Source organism: Electrona antarctica (assembly GCF_951216825.1).
Source record: "Electrona antarctica genome assembly, chromosome: 17".
In the NCBI taxonomy this organism is placed as follows: Eukaryota; Metazoa; Chordata; class Actinopteri; order Myctophiformes; family Myctophidae; genus Electrona; species Electrona antarctica.
Window position 1 is genome coordinate 24720631 of NC_136798.1, and position 19306 is coordinate 24739936.

Below are 19306 nucleotides of genomic sequence, written 5' to 3' on the forward strand. Positions count from 1 at the left end.
TATGGAGCTGAGAAGTTCTGCTTTAGTACCTTAAGGACACATATAGTTTTGCCCACATAGTACTTGCCACATGGACACGAGATAATGTAAATAACACATTTTATGGTGCAAGAAATAGGCAGCCGTTTCAATTTGGTACATTAATAAGTACTGTTGCATTGCGCACAAGCACCAAATCAGTCATTCCCTGTGTGTGTGTGGGTGTATGTGTGTGTGTGTGTGTGTGTGTGTGTGTGTGTGCGTGCGTGCGTGCGTGCGTGCGTGCGTGCGTGCATGCGTGTGTACAGTATATAGCAACATCATATTTTTAATAATTTATTCTCTCAACAGCTAGTTCTTTGCAGCCACATATTTAATTTTTCTCTCATTAGTAGTCATTACATACATATTGTTAGTAAAAATATATCAGGGTCAACACTGGCTGTTGGTCAGACTACCTTTAGGGGATGATTATGACAACAGTGGGTTTAGTCTGTAAGTCAGTTTACAATATAAATCTGCGGATGATCCAGGCGTCAAGAAAACGGATTCTGTCAATCAAAATTCTGTCAATTTTATGTATGTGTTAAGAAGTTTAATTAATAAATAAAAAAAGACTGTTACAGCCAAGTCAGGCAGAATATATCATCCACATACCTCTTATAGACTATAATAGGGAGAAAAGGGATTTTGTTTTAGTTTTTCGTTTTAACTCAAAGGAATCCAAGAAAATATCCTACACAGCACAGTTTTTTTGCTCGCAGTAAAGTGGACTCTGAAAACCATTGTCACTATTTCTTAGAAAGTGGTTGGAAGCATTGCCCTGTGCTGCAGAGTAAGATAAAGATAAATAAAACAAGGTCTATCTCCACTAGCTCAGTAGTGTGTGCCGTTTCAATTGCCCCGTCTGGCCTGTGCCCCACAGTTGATGCCGACGAGGTGAAGGGGGTTATTATAGAACTGTAAGGCCTCTGCAGGAGCAGCAGGCTGCAAGGTGCCTGATAAACCTGTAGACGAGCACTGTTGTTCTGAGACATGTAATGAGCAGCTTACTTGATAGCTATAGCCTGTTCATTGCCAATGGTTTCATTTCATTAACCACATGAGCCCTAGCATCCCTATTCTGGACATGTCTGTAATAGGCGGACAGTCAGCAATTCACAGAAAATGGCAGATCTACAACCTCACAACGTGCTAAGAAATTCGGTGTAAAGGAAAAAGGTATGGGGCCCAAGTACAGAACCTTGGGGACACCAGCCAACAATGTATGATATAAAAGTAGGGGTATTAACAGCGGTACGATATGTATCACGATAAATGGTTGACGATACTATACTGTACATGGACGATATTGGTTCATTATGGCGATACGATTCAATGATTTGAAATCAATACAGTAACTATTTAGCAAATACATTAAATATGTTTTTAAGGGAATGATTTATTAGTATGGATATAAATAAGTCAACAGTGATGTGGATGTGCCGATGAGACATTTTGGCCGATATCGATATCCAATATAATTAATTGCTGTTATGGTCGAGAACCGATATTAGCAATGTCGATATTATCTCATTCTGTATTGAAAAATTATAATAATTGTGTCCATTCTGAAAAATACATGTAACAGGGTGTCTGCACTGCAGGCTTAGGCAAGTCAGATTTAACTTAAATACCTTTATATTTAATATTGTGAGCTTGTAGATCTGTTCAAGCTGTTACTTTGGGCTTGTTTATCTGATTGATTAATCGAACCGATGCGGATTAATCTAAAAACTAGAATGGGCAGATACAGATGTGTTTGCCGATTAATCTCCCATCACCGTACCGTATGGTACCGTACAGTACGGTACAGTAAAGTATGGTACAGTACAGTACAGTGCAGTATGGTGCGGTGCGGTACGGTACGGTGCGGTACAGCACTGTAAGTAGTTATGGTATATAAGTGATGTAGAGAGACTTAACCCCCTTATGGCCACCCTAATTAACAGTGGATTGTGCCTTCTACCTGCACTATTCATATTTTTAATTCATAATTTTAATGCCAATAGAAAAATCTGTGATATTCACAATATATCTCATTTTAACGGGGCAATCATATAGTATTAGACACCCAGTCCCGATGGTGGCGGTAACTTCACCATTATGGCGATTTTGAGCGAATAGACCGAATCTGGTGTCGTCGTTTCCGGTTAAACGGGTATCAACATCAGCTAACTTTCTGCAATGTGTTACACAGTGATCTGTCCCCGATGCTATGCGATCATCGTTTATTTTCATATCTAAGTCAAATTAAGCTCTAATCAAGCCCCGAATATCGCATTTTGAGCAGCTATGCACATAAAGACCTCGTCCGCGACCGTGCACGCGAGGATTTTAGGTGAAGGACATCGGCCGTTAGCCAAAAATGCTAAAAGTTGCTACATTATTTAAAACAAACACCCCAATTATAGGGAATAAAACAATTACGTCAATAACGTCAACGGTAGTTGGGGATTAATTAATTCACTACGTCAATACCGCCAAGGGCAAAAAGAGGGTTAACTGTTAATCCCTGGAGTGTTTTCAATACACTTTGGAGACACTGTTATCTATCAGTAAATGTTTTGGTGTTAGCAGTGAAAATATATAACAACAAACTGAGGTGTCTGAACTGCTGTCATCGCTGTGACGGAGGCAGAGCAAACTTGCCTAGCCACAAACTTTAGCCGCCACCTCACTCAACTTCTCAGGTGGAGGGGAATAAAGAGCATGTAAGGTGTGACAAAGCAGCCCACGTTCTGTGCCTCAGCAGACAGGGCAGGAGATGTCAAGAGGCAATTTACTCCCACCCACCACCTCTGCAGTGGGTGTTAAGAGCTCTTATATACTCATCTCATCCTCTGCTCGCTTTGTTTAATGTCACGTCTAATGAAATATCAAAGAAAGATAACGAGGTCAAGGAAAAGATGGCAGAACGCCAATGTTGATCTCAGGTTCTGAACTCAAAATTGACACATTTAATCTCAGAATAATGGCTTTCAATATTATAATACATCTTGTGAAGGTATATGGATAGTTGTGGGAACATCACGACAGCTTGTCAATTCCTCCACAGTGGGAGAGCTGACATTGACTGACAGGCATTTACTCAGAGCTGACACGAAACAGTATTGCTGCAGGAAGACAACAATCCTCATCTAATTCCACAGCCAACCACTGAAATAGAACAACCCACCTCCAAGTCTTCAGGGTTTGACAGTCCAGGTCAACCAATTTCATGTTTCAAGAGGCACATGCTGTGCTGCAAGAGCACCCGCAATGCATGTCTTGAGAATTAATTGAGCTTTTTTTTAAATCTACAAGCTGCACTTTGACATAACCTCTTCCAATGTTCAGCAAAAAGCAAGTGAAAAGCCTTGTTCTCCTAATCTGGATGAAGCTATCATGCACACGAAGCCATCCTGGCCTGGGAGAGGACACAATCCCTGCCGCCACACTCCACTGGCATCGCTAACTCGGGAGTCTGCTGGCCTGTCTGACTTCCCAAACAAGTTGTTATGCGTTTAGTGTCACTTCAGGGCACACAAGGCCTGGTGGGTGGTGTGTTCCCCCTCCTGCTGGGTTTCCATCCTGGGGTGGCGCCTACTCCGTGCCGAGGCGAGGAGCAGGGCATGGACCACATAATGGAGAAGGCCAATAATGGCCACACTGGGATCAATACAACACAGCTTTATTGATGGCGTTGAGGGGTGCCCCCATGGAGACTCTAACCTCTGCTCTGCCTCACAAAGACTTTCCCCTTCGCCACTAGGGCATTGATTGAGCCATTTGCTCGTGCGATCGATCCTCTGATCAATGGAGGGGAGGTTACAGACAAAGATAGCGTCGCTTTTCGGGCAGAAACCTTCTATGTGCATATTCCATTAATTTTATGTTATTTTTTTTAAATTATGCCCTTTGTTGCCGTGTAATGAGAGAGCTGTCACAAAATAGCTGCAAGCTCAGACACAGCTGTTTTTGAGTGGTGCAACCACTCCAGGGAACAGCAATGTCCGTGTTAACCTATGTGTATGTATGTGTGACTATGAGTACCAGTAGGGGCAAAAGTGGCACTGTTGTGCCAGAAACAGAGAGAGAGATAGTGCTGCACTGTTGCCTGCTAATGAGAGAGAGAGAGAGAGAGAGAGAGAGAGAGAGAAAGAGAGAGAGAGAAAGAGAGAGAGAGAGAGAGAGAGAGGGGGGGGGGGGGGGAGAGGGGACTTGCACCACTCAATTCACGTGATTTTTACACCTATACTCTGTAGGTTGTATAAACATTTACCAAATGAAAAGTATTAAGAAGAGCTTGAGACAAAATAATTCCAATAACTGTAACGGTTTTGGACATACAGGGTTTCCACCTGTCAGCCCCACACACACACACACACACACACACACACACACACAAACTTTCTTTTTTTCATCCGTGCAGGCTCATTCATCTTTGGACTGACCTGCCGTTATACAAGCATTTAGATAAGCTTAGCCATTACCAGCCAGTGGATTGTTGTCCTCGGGCAAAAGAAATCACGTAAGGGTGAAAAATGAATGTGACAACACATCACATGAGAGAAGGCAGAATTAAGCGTGCACATTTTATACAGTTGCTCTGTGGCAATTATGGCTGTCACAACTAATGAGCGACGAAGAAGGGATAATCAGCCGAAAACAGTGAGGCATCGTTGTTTTCGGCTGCAGTGACACCAATGAGCGTCACCGCTTTTGACAATGTCAGAAGCTCCAACATCCATTAAATCCTACTCTAGCAAATTAACGATGAACTAAACAAAAAAAAGCGTCAGAAATACTTTTAAGTGGTAAAAGTTAACGTAAAAGTTGAATGTGGGGACTAAATATCGAGTGTAATAGACAGGTTCAACAAGTGGCTGCGTGCTTTGTCTGGCTAAGTCATGGTTTACTGATCACTTAATTGTGAAAAACAATGAGGCATTTTTGTTTTCAGCTGCAGTGACACCGATGATTGCAAATGAAGGATGAACAAAACAAAAACAAAATACAGACAGATATAATAAATCATATTTAAGTGGTGAAGGTTACCTCAAACGTTTATCAACACATATTGAGTGAGTTTGAGTATAATAGACACCGGCTCAGTGGCTTTGTGGTTAGAGACAGTGTGCACCCTGAGAGACTGGGAAGTCGGGGCTCTGGAAAAAAGCTGCACCCTCGCTCAACATCTAGGCCAGCACAGCACAGACACCTCTGCTAACAGATTAGCCTGCTCTTGTCCTCAAGGACGCACGGGCATGCGTGTGTGCGTGTCAAAGTCAATAAAAGCCAATGCACCACACAAGACGCCTTGCTCTGATTAACTCTACTACTGACTGCAGACATTCTAACTGCATTTGAAAGAATTTGACACACTTCTCATTTCCTCTCAGCTGAACCCCAGGCAGAAGCGACTGCTAATGACGCTTGGACAGTGCTAACGACCTGCAAACAGTGAGGAGTCAGGACTGGAGGAGTGACAGGTCAACAGACAAGGGCTACTCACGTTGAATTTTATGATGTCATATATCAGGTAGCGGGGGACAGGCTGGCCGTTCACCTTGTCTATGATCATTTCCTGTGGAAACACAGGGGAGAAAACAACCAGATGTGAATTACAGATGTGGCGTACTGTATGTGCACAATGCAACGGTTGTTTTAACCACATGAATCTTGGCATCCTTAGTTTGTGCATGTCATAGTAGGAGAACGCTTGGTGACAATAGGCAAACATTCAATGGAAATAATAGTTTTGAGCTTGTAGATTGGCTATTTTCTGTGAAAATGTTTGGTGTAGAGTGAAAAAGGGAGGAGACCAAGTATAGACTCCTTGGGGACTCAAAGTCGACAAAGTAAATAGAGCATAAGCCGATTGTATACACCCTGATTCAGAAGAACCAGTCATTGTCTCCACCAGGCCGAAGGGATGGGAAGAGAGTATGTTTTGCACTCCGTCCGTCCGTCTGTGAACAGCTAATCTCCGGCACCGTTAACCCGGTTGATGCCAAATTTTGCACACACACTCCCTGGATGCTAATGATGAACCTCTGACCCAAACTTTCCAGAACGGCCTGTTATAGCACCACCAGGAGGACGACTTTGGAAAAACATTTTTTTATATTACTCCTCCAGATTCTGTCCAGAAATCCCACAAATCGTTACACACTATCTCTATAGTCATGTGCTCAAGACAGATCTGTCCGATATTTCATATTCCATCCTAATTGGCTAACATTGGCTTTCAAAGTTTGCAGGATTGGCCCTTTTGAAACAAAAAGCCTCAAATCATGAACACAGCGTGCAATTTACGTGAAATCTTTCACAGACTTTCCTACTAGGCTGAGGAATATATCCCACCCTTTTCACATTGGCCTGTTATAGCGCCACCAACAGGTGGATTTTAGCAAAACACATTTTTGGAACAAAATGCCTCAAATCATCCAATTGCCATCAATGGTGTAAGAACAAATGGCACCGTTTTCACATTGGCCTATTATAGCGCCACCAGGAGGCCACAACCAGACCTGGCCTGGTGGAGACCTGTGCCCCGAGGGGCACTTTTTCTAGTTTTCCCTGAAACTGAGGGAGAGAGAGGAAGCGTTGGACAGACTGAGAACGGTGTAGTTGGAAGACTAATTGTTGTGAAATAAAGTGAGGAAATGGCAACAAATGTGAGGGGTGGATAAAAAGGTATGCCACCCGGAGCTCAGTGTCAACATTCATTTAATTTAATATTATTAGTTAATTTTAATTTCAATCTGCTGTGGAATCACAATCATGGTGTGCTGAAACCCTCCTTCCATGGCACCCTCCCCAGCCTGCCCACCCCACAAGTGGTTACGTCACGTGTGATGGGAACTGGCAGTGGGTCGGCACCCGGCAGGGGATGATTAAGTCTCATAGGGTTGTGTCTTCGGAGAGGAAGGAAGCCTGCGGCACCGAGGATAGGGGGAGGAGTGAGTGTGTATGAGGGGGGAGGGGGGGTGGGGGGTTGCTAGGGAAGGAGGACGAGACGCAGAAATAGAACTATGCATGCATTATTCACGACTGTCGAGTTCAGATGCAGGTACACATCTAATCTGCGGGAGTCCTATGATTGGTTTTCACATAACTATTGTGCAACATGCTGTGTGTGGGTGGGTGCCATAGACGGTCTTGTAAAAAGAAAATATGGTAGGGTATCACACTGTCATCGACAGGAGTCTTCACTTCAGCTGTGTAACCTGTCGCAAACATTTAGAGGAGGAATGAATGACACCTTTATAGCTCTCTACTTTACTTCCTTGTCTTGTATTAAATATTTAAGGCACTCAATGTGATCAACTGTGATGCGTCTGACAAAAGTGGAGCGGGTAGCAAGCAAAGACTTTCAGAGATTCAATGCTAGCTGTGGGTAGGTGATCACTTTTGCCGCTGAGTGCTTTTAGTTGCACAATGAAGCCGCTGGCCATTAGAGAGAGCTTGCATAATACTACTCAGCCAAAAAGAAGAAAAGAAAAGAAAAACAAAACGCATCCTGTGGGCAGGAATACCTAAACTTCAGAACAACAACAGATTAACCACCATTTAATCCTGGTGTTGCTATTTTGGATTTTCAGAAAATGGCGAAAATAGCAGATCTACTGTAAACAATGCATATGAGAGTATGTAGATCGGCTATTTTCACTATTTGTCATACAATAAAGTATATAGGGCTTAAGTGGTTAATGGTAAACTCAATCAACACAAAGAAAATACTGTGAAATCACCGTAGATACCGATTCTCTAGTTGTCGTGAAGCCATAGTATACAAACAAAGATGAGGATGTTTCTGTGGGGATGGAGATGAAAGAGATCAGCAAGCCCAGCTTGCCCTCAGCAATGCTCACAGTGAACAGCCAAGCAAAGGCTCTCTCTCTGTGAACACACAGGGCCAGAAGCATCAACAGACAACAACCAACCGTGATTCAAAACAGCCCTTGCGGCAGCACAAACGCGCATCTGCACGGCTCCTTCAAAGGCACACTAATGTGCCATTATGTGGCATGCCTGAGCGAGGAAACGACATTTCACCATATCAGCAATCATTTAGCCCTAGAGGGAGAGGGAGAAGGCGAAGCCCTCGTCTAGTTTACATAAAGCAACTCTCGAAAGACAAGAGTGAAAGACAAGAAGAAAAATGAGCTTGATAATGACGACAGATAACACACCTCTCATCACATCTCCGGCACAACACTAGGAAAACTGTACATGAACCAGGACCAGACATCTCAAATCAAATCAAGGCCAGAGGACATAAACACAAGCCATAATGGCACCAATTTCCTTTTGTGTTCCTTGTTAGGAGAGCGTGATAACAACTCATGTCTTGTGCACCTGCTGCTGTGGAGAACTGGGACATGACCTACACCACAAGGGTGCCAATAAAAGCCCAGTCCCATTACTGGAGGGTGAGGAGGATAACTCACACACTACTCACGCCTCCCAGAAAGCCTCAGTGCTAGGGCTGTCGCCATCGTGACATTTTACTTGATGAGTGTCATTCAAATAATTTGCGATTAATGACTTAATTGTGTTTTTGACATTGAATATTAACAGAGTGTGTCTTTTAGGCTTTGTAATCAAAAACTGCACAGGAGGTGGGGGCACGGTGGCACAGTCGGTAGTGCTGTCGCCTCACAGCTAGAAGGTTCTGGGTTCGACTCCCACTGGGGACGCTGTGGGCGCGCTCTCTCCTCCGCGTCATCAGTGCCCATACCCGAGGCGGGGTTGGCACTCGAAATGATCTTCATATATGGAGACGGCCATATATGGAGCGTGTCATGAGGCGTGATGGACTTATGACCATATGGTGGCGTGACGTGTCACAAGGCGTGACGTGTCACGAGGTGTGATGGACTGACGGCCATATATGGTGGCGCGACGGAGCGACGGACAGGTTTTGCAGGTTCATAGTAATCTGCGACCTATGGTCGCAATAATAATACCTGGGATTTATATACCGTTTTTCTAAGTAATCAGAGACGCTTTACATGCGTGTGTGGGGCCAGGGGACGGGAGAGAAAAATAAAAAAGACATAAGAATTAAAAGCAATACAACACAAAAAAAGCACAAGCTGAAACAAAGTCAACTCGGAAAGGCGATAATATAATCTTATACTAAAATCTGTAAACTCACAACCCCTCACATCACAGCGCATTGTAAGCTTGCTATTTGTTAATTCGAGAAAAAGGGAAAACAAATCAACAGATTAATTCATACGGATGGAATGGAATTATGCAAATATTATTGTGATTAACTCAGATAACTACGATTAGGCAATTATTGTGATAGGCCTACTCAGTGCCAAGCTCAAAACTGCACTGCAGAGTGGAATGTTTTATTTATTTTGTTATGAGCATTGTTGTGTGTTTATGCTGATGTGTATTTGTATTGTATTGTTTTTGTCTACCCCGAGCACACAGACTAAGACAAATTCCAATGTTATATTGAAATGGAAATACATTATTAATCTTGAATTGTGGTGGGGAAAACAGAGGCAAGATAGAAGCATCCGATTCTGGAAAAGCTTGTTATTGTGTTTTCTAGGACAGGGGTTCCCAGTCTGTTCCATGGTAAGGACCATGGAAAGGTTTAAACAAATAGTTAAAATAGCTGACAAGCTATTGTAATTTAGATTTTTTTTTTTAAGAAAAGGTCTTAAAAGACTTTGAAACATTTTTACAATAATGACAAACAGGGAATACCAAGTCGAAAGTGGTTAAACTGGCACAACAATTTCATGAATTCTCTCAATATTATGTATTGTATTCTAGAACACAGGCCTGCACTTGTCCTGTCAGTCCTCTATTCAACAGGCTCTACTGCCTGGCTCGGGTACATCCCAGAGGTTTGGCATGAAAGGGGGCGACAGACAATATCTGTCAGTCACCAGTGTGGTGGAACAGCAGGCCAGTGTTGGTAAAAGAGGGGTGTCAAAGTTCAGTAAAGCTAGGTCTGAGCATGTGGGACTTTTAGACAGGTCACACAGAAGGCAGCATGTCGCACCACATTAGAGATGTCTGAGCAAGCAGAACTAGAAAGAACAAGATGGGCTCTAAAAACAGTGTGGCTCCCATGTGGACCTCAGACTTCCTCTGGCCGGTCTAAACACAATACACGCTCCTTCAGACGTCCGATTCTTTGTGTGGAAAGGAAGGTTACATTCTAATACCATTCAGAACCTAAGATTCTTCGGACGATCTTGCACCCCCAGATGTTCAGACTGTCCGAACTAGTTCAGAAAGCCCTTCCGTATCTTTACCAATGTCAGAATGGGACATCCGAAGAAGCATGTATTGACATCCTACCGGACGTCAGTCATCTATGGTATAAGACTGTGCGCGCACGCGCACGCGCGCACACACACACACACACACACACACACACACACACACACACACACACACACACACACACACACACACACACACACACACACACACACACACACACACACACACACACACACACACACACACACACACACACACACACACACACACACACACACACACACACACACACACACACACACACACACACACACACACACACACACACACACAGTAAGAGAGCTCACCCCATCCAGTAAAGTGTTGGCTAGGTGGACACGTGGATCTTTGCGAAATGGGAACTCCAGGTTAGCTATATGGAAGACTGCATTGTCTCTTTCGATCATGTACACTTCATTCTTCCCGTGGATCAACATCATGTACCTGTTGAGGAGAACAGAAACATTATGTACAGATAATGTAGTTAGAATCAACATTACACAATCGTACACAAATTGTCTGATTGTCAAACAGATGCCGTGTACTGCAAAGAGAAATGTACAATTACATTCTAGGCATTTGAGTCTTTCCAAGAGTGTCTTACAAAAGTGCAAAGAATCAAATGAGCAACGTTCACCCCTCAATACCCAACACTGAACCAGGCACATACCAGTGGAGCTGTTCAGCAGCCAACAGTAAAAGACTGTGGTTGTACTGGGAGTGTGAAGTAAAGTGCTGAAAAAGAGCATCTGTGTTCTGCAAAACTACCCTGGATAAAATACAGGTTTAATAAAGGCACTGAGTCTGTATAGAACACCAAAGTCTGATGTCAATATCGGCAGAAGGCGCAAATCCATGTGTTCATGTACTTTTTATTTACATTGTAATCCCCATAGGGGATTTTAGATTGCCTCATAAAAGAACTGTGTTTGAAAAATAAACAAATCATCCAGGCCGCTTCACTCATATGGATATGAAGAATCAACTGACTGAGAGAAAACACTATTGTTACTACTGAATTAGTTACATTTTCGCTAGAAACAGACTGCATCATATATGAGTGACTGACTGTCATAAACGATGCAGAGACAGCTTGTTTATTTTTGGACCACAATGCTTATAGTAGACGATATTAAGATCACCCCATGTTATTCGCCATAGAGAGATTACTTCCGTGAACCAGGGGAATGGAGGGGATGAGCGAGTGGCGTTGTCAGGACTTGGGCGCTCTATTAGCGAGGCCTACAGGTTGGTTAGAGGCAGGGGAATGGAGGGGATGAGCGAGTGGCGTTGTCAGGACTTGGGCGCTCTATTAGCGAGGCCTACAGGTTGGTTAGAGGCAGGGTGTCTGTTCAGCAGGTAGAAGAACTAGGCCAGTGTGTTCCAGTTCCACCACTTGGTGTTGCTTATTGATCCCACATTACTGTCAAACAACAGGCAACAAATACCATTATTTTTCTTTCTCTTAACCCATTTTGACCTGAGATCAGATTCTAAAAATGTCTTCTACATCCTGACAGTTTTCTGAAAAAGCTATGTTTCTGTCAGTCGCTCTTCGATTTTTCAAAAATAGCAGACCTACAAGCTCGTGAGCTTGTAGATCTGCTATTTTTCAATAGCTAAAGCATAACATAATGCTAACACCAAAAGGGGTTCCCGCCCAAAATGGGTTAATGTATGACGCAATTCTAGTGTATCTTTATGGTAAATGAACGGGAAGGTGCAACTATGAGTAACAAAATGATTTATTCATGGTTGTTGGGTATTTATTTCTTCTTTGGCATACATACAGCATTTACAACATACAGCTAGTGTAGAATGAGATGTACAGTATGTATGTATGCAGTCAGCTCAGCAGTGTCTCATAAAGACAGGGTTCGTGGCAGCGGTGGCCGAACGGATAGCGGCGCGGTCTAGATACCGGAAGGTTCCCAGTTCGAACCAGCCGTCCGACACGTTAAAATTACCACCGCTGAAATGCCCTTGAACAAGGCATCAACCACTACGATGAAATGTGTTCTATGAGCAGGGCCTGGCTGGAAACAAGTTCTTGAGCTTAGCCCAGATACCCTGGGTAAATATAGATTTCATTTCATTTCATTTCATTTCATTTCAATACCACAGTTCCTAACTCCACAAGTCTCTTTATTGTGTCTCATAAAGACAGTGTTAATACCACAGTTCCTAACTCCACAAGTCTCTTTAGTGTCTCATAAAGACAGTGTTAATACCACAGTTCCTAACTCCACAAGTCTCTTTCTGAATAATGTATTGGCTTCAGATACTGAACAACTCAAAGACAATAGAAATGAGTGAGTTCTTGTGAATTATTCAGTTGAAAACCTTTTCACTACTAATTTGTGTCGCTATCATCAAGTTTTGGATTGTCTAGCAGTGCGATTGTAGAGGCTGGTCTGCAGTAATGCAGAAGTAACCATTAGATTATATCTTCAAATAACACCAGGGGCACATTTCATCCATGCCTTCTCCGAGATATAACATAGTAAAAGTAGACCCCCTCGTATTTTCAGAAATTATGTGGATATATAATACAAACCACATTGGTTTGTGGCAGATTAAGTTATATAAAACAAAGATAAAGCATGGAGCTCAAAATTTGGGAGATGGAAGAACCAGCGTGGGGATATTACTTCTTCCACCCGCACGCCCAAGGGGCTGGAGCATTTATTAAACAAAAAAAATAAAAAGAATGGTTAGTTAAAATGCTCAGAGATGGCCGATTTATCGGCAAAAAATGTTTGTCAGAATTGGCAATTTATCAGCTAAAGTATATCCTAAGCATTTAGCTGACTGTAATTACCTGCCATTATGAAACAGCTTTCGATAGCCATTAGGTGAATATATGACCACACTTAGTCTATATTATATTTGATGATGGCTCAGTGAAGGAGCTGGTGGGGAACGAAGAATCAAATTGTACCCCCGGCCCACACACCCCCATTGAATTACTTCTCTGCTACACCACTCAGTGGGAAGAATAAACTAGAAACATTCAAACCTCATCAAATAACAGAACATGTAATCAGCTGATCAATTTACAACTGATATGATGAGAGTCCATTTAAGTGAGCAATCAAGCATGCGTGTGTGTGCGTGTGTGTGTGTGTGTGTGTGCGTGCGTTCCTTCCACTCCATCAGGAATTAGACTGATGTGAAATTGTATTCAGATTTACTGTGACTGCATCAAATGCCATTAAACTAATCTGTTAGCATCAACTCAAATTGGAAATTAACTAACCTCGAATAAACCTATATAATACATATGATTTAAATTACAAGCCAAATGAAACCATCAGGCCTGAACAATCAGCTTATAGGAAAATATTATATCAATATTATATCTGCATATTTAACTTGACTGTAAATTTCAATAAGGTCTAATGCAAAATTGTGTTTGATATTGTTATTACAAAAAAGAAATAAGACCATCCATAATAAAGGACTATGATTTTCTTCTGCACAAAGATTATTTTTTGGTCTGACTCTGGGTGGCATATTAGCAAATACCGCAGCAATAAGCCAATCAAATTCTTGTTCAGTGATTACACTGCCATTCAGGCTGCAAATTGCATTATTTGAAACCAATGACTAACGTGTAGGACAGCACAGCATTCAAAAACACTGATTGTCACCAAACACATGTGTACTTTCAAACATCAAAAGAGTACTTCAGGATGCCAGGATGAACAAACTCAAAGCTATAACTGACAGAGAAGAACCAGTGCGTGCAAGCAAGCAACGCTATCCCACCAAATGCTTACCGTTTGGTTAACTTACATTTCACAATCAATCTGTGTTGGCACAAACCCTAAGCTATTTCACAAGGGAATGAGGGGAAAAATCAAAACAAATAAAGTAATCCTGCCTTCTGCAGGTCCCTAAAGATAAGAAGAAAAGGATAGGTCAACAACCTAGAAGAATTAGACATCGTTGAATTCTTCAATTCTGTCACTGTCTATTGAAAAGGACTGTGTGATCTAAATGCCGCACGCCTCCGGTGAATATTTCCCAATTTCACAAACAATCTGCTGTCGCATGCGCTCACCTCTGATAAAGATTATGCCAAGAGGGCTGACAAATGCTCCTTCTCAAAATACCAAGTTGGCAAAGGAAGATGTTTCCGTTCCGTCTCTAAAGGTCAAGTATCCTAATCAGTGTGCCTCAAAATGGAGGAAAACTGACGCCACTTTAAATTAGGGCGTTCATGCAAATAATGGGCACAAATTATTCATGTCACACTGGACACACAAAATAGTAGGGATGTACAACTCTTTGGGAAAGTAAGTCTGTAGACAGATGGATAAGAGATGAATGGCGTTCCCCCACTGCCAAAAGCATTCGTCATACCTGCTGTGACACAGCAATGCCATTAAAACATAGAATAGATTAGATGCAATTAATTTGCCTTCGATGTCAGGTGGTATGGATGCATGCCCTGGAGGCATGCCAGGAATGGGTTAGCGGGAGAATACTTCACCATCTGACAACAGACAGCCTGGAGATGGAAATATTTGACCGTCTTTTCTATATAGTGGATGGTTAAGCATTTCACTTGATTTATTGTTCACCCGCCTCATGCTTTTTAGGTGTCTTTGCTTCATTTGCGAGGTAAAAGTGGCAGGCACTTACAGAGGTGGGGGGGATGAGACATGGGGCTAGACTAGCGACATGCATCACAGGTCTCCAACTACTATCAAACAGTTGATGCACAAACCAGGCATCTACTGGTGTGACACACACACACACACACACACACACAACCATTTATTTATGTCCACATAAGAGATACAATACAAGGACACAAATATTTACAAGGTGCTGTACAGAATGCAATCAGCAAATCCTGGACACACACCCTTCAGGGGTACAAGTAACACTGTCTTCGCCATATTTGACGCGCACAAGCGCGTTTAATAACATCATTGAATAATGGCGCACACTAACTGGGTTTTAAATTAAATTATTCAAATCACTTTGACCACACACACACACACACTTGTAATTCTATTACAACGTATATATTATTTGAGTGCAACACATTCACCCGTCTCTGATAAAACACTTGTGATTTTCCAGGCATCAACGACTGCAATGGTGGACAATTCACATGCACTCAAACAGCAAAGTAATGAACAGCTTTTATCTTTTTAATGGAAACCAGACATATAATCTAATAGTCATTAGAGTGGGATAGTTGTCCCGCCATGCAGGGCGGCACCAGCAGTAATAACAGCCGCCCAGTGCGTCCACACACCCTCATCAGTTTGAAAGATCAATAGACAGCTTGACCCTTCTTCAGCAGAAAACAAAGGAGAAAACAATCCCAGTCCCTGTGATGACCGAACAGTGTGCTTACTGTGCTAGCCCTGACTCCAGGGTATGATTTGATGGGGAATGAGGTGGAAATCCTTGCCTCTGCTTTTGATACCCCGCAGTCATTCCTGTTTATCACCAGAGGGGATATGGTTTATCCTTGCTTCTGGTCGACTTAACATTTCCCTTTTCCTTGTGGCTAAGAAAATGTCCCTCCTGCCGTTTGTGATCGGTGCTTACCGCTCCACCCTGTGACGTTATATGACAGTCAAATTCAATTGACAAATGTGTGCATATCCCCCCCCCCCTCCCCCCCTTATGACGTCATGTTGTTGACATTAGACATCATGATAAAGGCCCTGCTCACTTGTATGGCTTTCAGAAATGACGTCATGGGATAGATAGATAGATAGATAGATAGATAGATATTATCCCACTGATTTTATAAAACATCTTTCACCCAGTGTCAATCGTCTACTCTAGTGTAATCCTGGGCTCTACACTCCCTATGCCAACCTGGGGAGAGCAACGGACTGACCTCATGTTTCCTTCAATGCATGCATGCTGACAGTCAGACATGCAAACTTAGGGTATGGGCACTGGGGAGACATGGGGAGGAGAGAACACACCCCCAGCGCCAACAGCGTCCCCAGCGGGAATAGAAACCAGGACCTTCTAGGTGCGAGTGAGGCAACAGCACTACCAACTGCACCACCGTACTCCCTAGTCAATGGAGTTTTAGTGTTTGCTTTAAGCAGTGACGTCATGTGGCAGCTACAATGGGTGCCCCTCACTTCACACGAGTGTTTGATTTTACAACTTACCAATCCTGACCGAAGACAAAAACTCTCTGCTGACCCCGAGTCACAGACAAGGGCTAGCAAAGTGGGAGGAAAAGGAACGAGCGACACCCTAAAACTGCAGACCAGAAGTTGAACGAGCAGCCCCATTTACAAGTGGTCTACATTTTAGGTCAAATGAGAGGCCAGGATTGTAGTAGCATTGTATTGGTTTAGAAAGGAGCAGAAAACGCCTCGCCTTTAACCGTTAAGCAAATCGTTTCCACAGATGGGAAAATAACCTTCCTTTTTCACAAAGGAGAAACACCAAACCACTCCAATACTGTTGTTGGGGATAGTGCCAATGTCAGCGATCATCAACTGAACTCTGTCATTGCAGAAAAAGAAATTCGTATCACCCACTGAGCAGACTATAGGTTTGCGGAGGGTCCATTGGACATCCTGCCGTCGAATTGGTCAGTTAACATCGTCAAGTATGTTCACTACTGGAGGGAGCTTTATTGGCATCTAACTCCCAAAGGAGCAGTTCCAGTCCTTATCAGTAAAAGATTACACAGTTGCGCCATCCTCACATCTCTCTGAAGTCTTGGTTATGGTGCACACACTGCCTTTAAAATAAATATGAAAAATCACACCAGTGTGAACTGTGAAGTGAGGGGCGCTCTAATAATCATACATCATCATTTTTTTCTTTTTTTTGTGGCTTTCGCCTTTATTTTATAGAGGGACAGACAGTAGGCTGACAGGAAACAGGGAGAAAGATGGGGGCGGTGACATGCAGTAAAGGCCGTCGGTATCGGGAGTCGAAACCGCGGCACACTGCCAGACTTGGACTACCGGCCAAGGTGCATGGACCGCTGAGCCATGGCCCAGGCCATCGTACATCATCATTAAGAATGGTGGTCCCTTATTGGCGAAGGGTGGCCACCGACATACCCAGCCGATTTTCTCAGACACACATGAAGTAAATTCTCCATTCATCGTCAATGGCATTTGTTTGTGTTCAGAAATAATCTTCTACACTGTAGCTCTTTAAAGGAGGGGCTAAAATTATAATCACACAAAAGAATACCACAATCAGACACACCCAGTCCCTTATTCATGCAAGCTCCACCTGCTGTTATCCGCCCCGGTTGTCTGGTGGGTGCTGTGAGCGTTTGATTTCATCCTTATCTTCTGTGTCCTGTTCCCCTGAGTGCTTTAGCGCTAATGAGGCACAGGCGTTGTGTGTCAGCTTTGCCGGCCTAGCCCTGCGGCCTGACCGACAGCAACCTCCACCCCCTCCGAGCCCCAACCCCCAGCAGCTTTACACATCATTAGCGTAGGGTCCAACAGAAGGGGCCGATTGACAATAGTAAGGCTTGATTTATACTTAGTTCTGAGCAGGTGTCACGCTCCTAAAATAGCAGATCTACAAGATCACACCACGTTGCAGCATAATGAATTACGTATACATTTGGCATACATATACCGTACTACCATCCAGTGTTAAATTGCTATTATAGAGGACCTACAAGCTTGCAACGGGTCGAATGGCAACACATTGTGAGCTTGCAGATCACTTGTATCACAGCGTATAGGGCTTAATAGCGGTTAATGAAACCTGCCACAGCTGATTACATGTAATTGTCTGATCACAGCTTTGACCATTTGATTTTTTTTCCCACTTACAGATTTATTTTGGATTCATTTAAATTTTATCCAAAGTCATTCAAATGTTACAGAATTTACTTGAATATATTGCAAAACCTATACAGGGACCATGGTTTATTTGGCCATCTTTATAGCCGATGTAAGGTGTCTGGTGATAATAAAATAAGGAAATTCGCCGTGTCCCTCCCGAGCTGCATGTCGTTTCCACAGATCCACCAAAGGGATCCTGCAACATACAAGCCCTTTGTAGAGACATATGAGCTCATTTTAATGCTCACAGATAATATATAGCAGCAGGAATAAAGTCAACCGAGCCGGCCGGGTCCATTTGGTTACAAACGCGAAGTTAAATTATTGAACACAGTCAACGTCAGCATCTAACTCTAGATCGACAGACAGCCGATTGGCTATTAGCGTGAAATATACACATTTATCCCATCTCATATTACATTATATAGCATAATCTGTAGCAGGAGTCACCAGTGGTGGGGAGTTAGATTATGACGGCGGGGGAGTGGAAAACCGTGGGTCCATTGGTTCCTTGTTACAAAAATCTCGGTTCTTCAGACTATATTTAATTAACATAATTCCTGGCCTGCTATAAATCATATCATTTGAGAGCCTTAAAATGAGCGTCTCTGTCCTGGGCTGTGGCTCAGTGGTCCAGGCACCTTGGCTGGTAGTCCAGTCTGGCAGTGTGCTGCAGGTTCGACTCCCGATCCCCCCCCCCCCCCCCCCCCCCCCCTCGCAAAATGATGCTTTGTGAGCTTGTAGTTTTTAATTTTCTGCGAATGCTTACCATGCCCAGAATAGGGAAATAAGTGTGGTTCAGGACTCCAGGAGTAGATGTTTGGCTGGGTGCAATAACCGCAATACCGCGTGTAAGGCATACACGCATATTGAGTTCATAACCACAATTTAAAATGTTACCCCATGATTTTTTTAACCCAGTTTTCACCCGGGTGCCAATTGCCTAAGCTGTATTCCTGGGAACTACTCTCCCTCTGCCAACCGAAGGAGAGACCCGAACTGAGCTCATGCTACCTTCAATGCATATACAGTGATTTATTACCACAATAAAAAATCCATATACGGCCCCAGCCCTAGTTACACGGGACACTGGCTTAATCTTTCCACCGTAGAGACCTTCTCACAATCATTATTAGGTGATACCTAAGCACCATAAGCACAGTCCCAGTCCACCACACAAGAAAATG

At 43.1% G+C, this 19306-nt stretch overlaps 1 protein-coding gene across 1 annotated transcript in view; it reads right to left on the reverse strand.

The window, feature by feature from the left end:
* The window catches only part of rngtt (RNA guanylyltransferase and 5'-phosphatase), a 100511-nt gene that overhangs the window by 56848 nt on the left and 24357 nt on the right, over positions 1-19306 (reverse strand). Inside the window, exons 9-10 of the mRNA XM_079525898.1 lie at positions 10611-10746; positions 5516-5587 (exon numbers count right to left, since the gene is read on the reverse strand). Of these exons, the coding sequence (XP_079382024.1) occupies positions 5516-5587; positions 10611-10746 (208 nt within the window). The remainder of the gene's footprint in view (positions 1-5515; positions 5588-10610; positions 10747-19306) is intronic.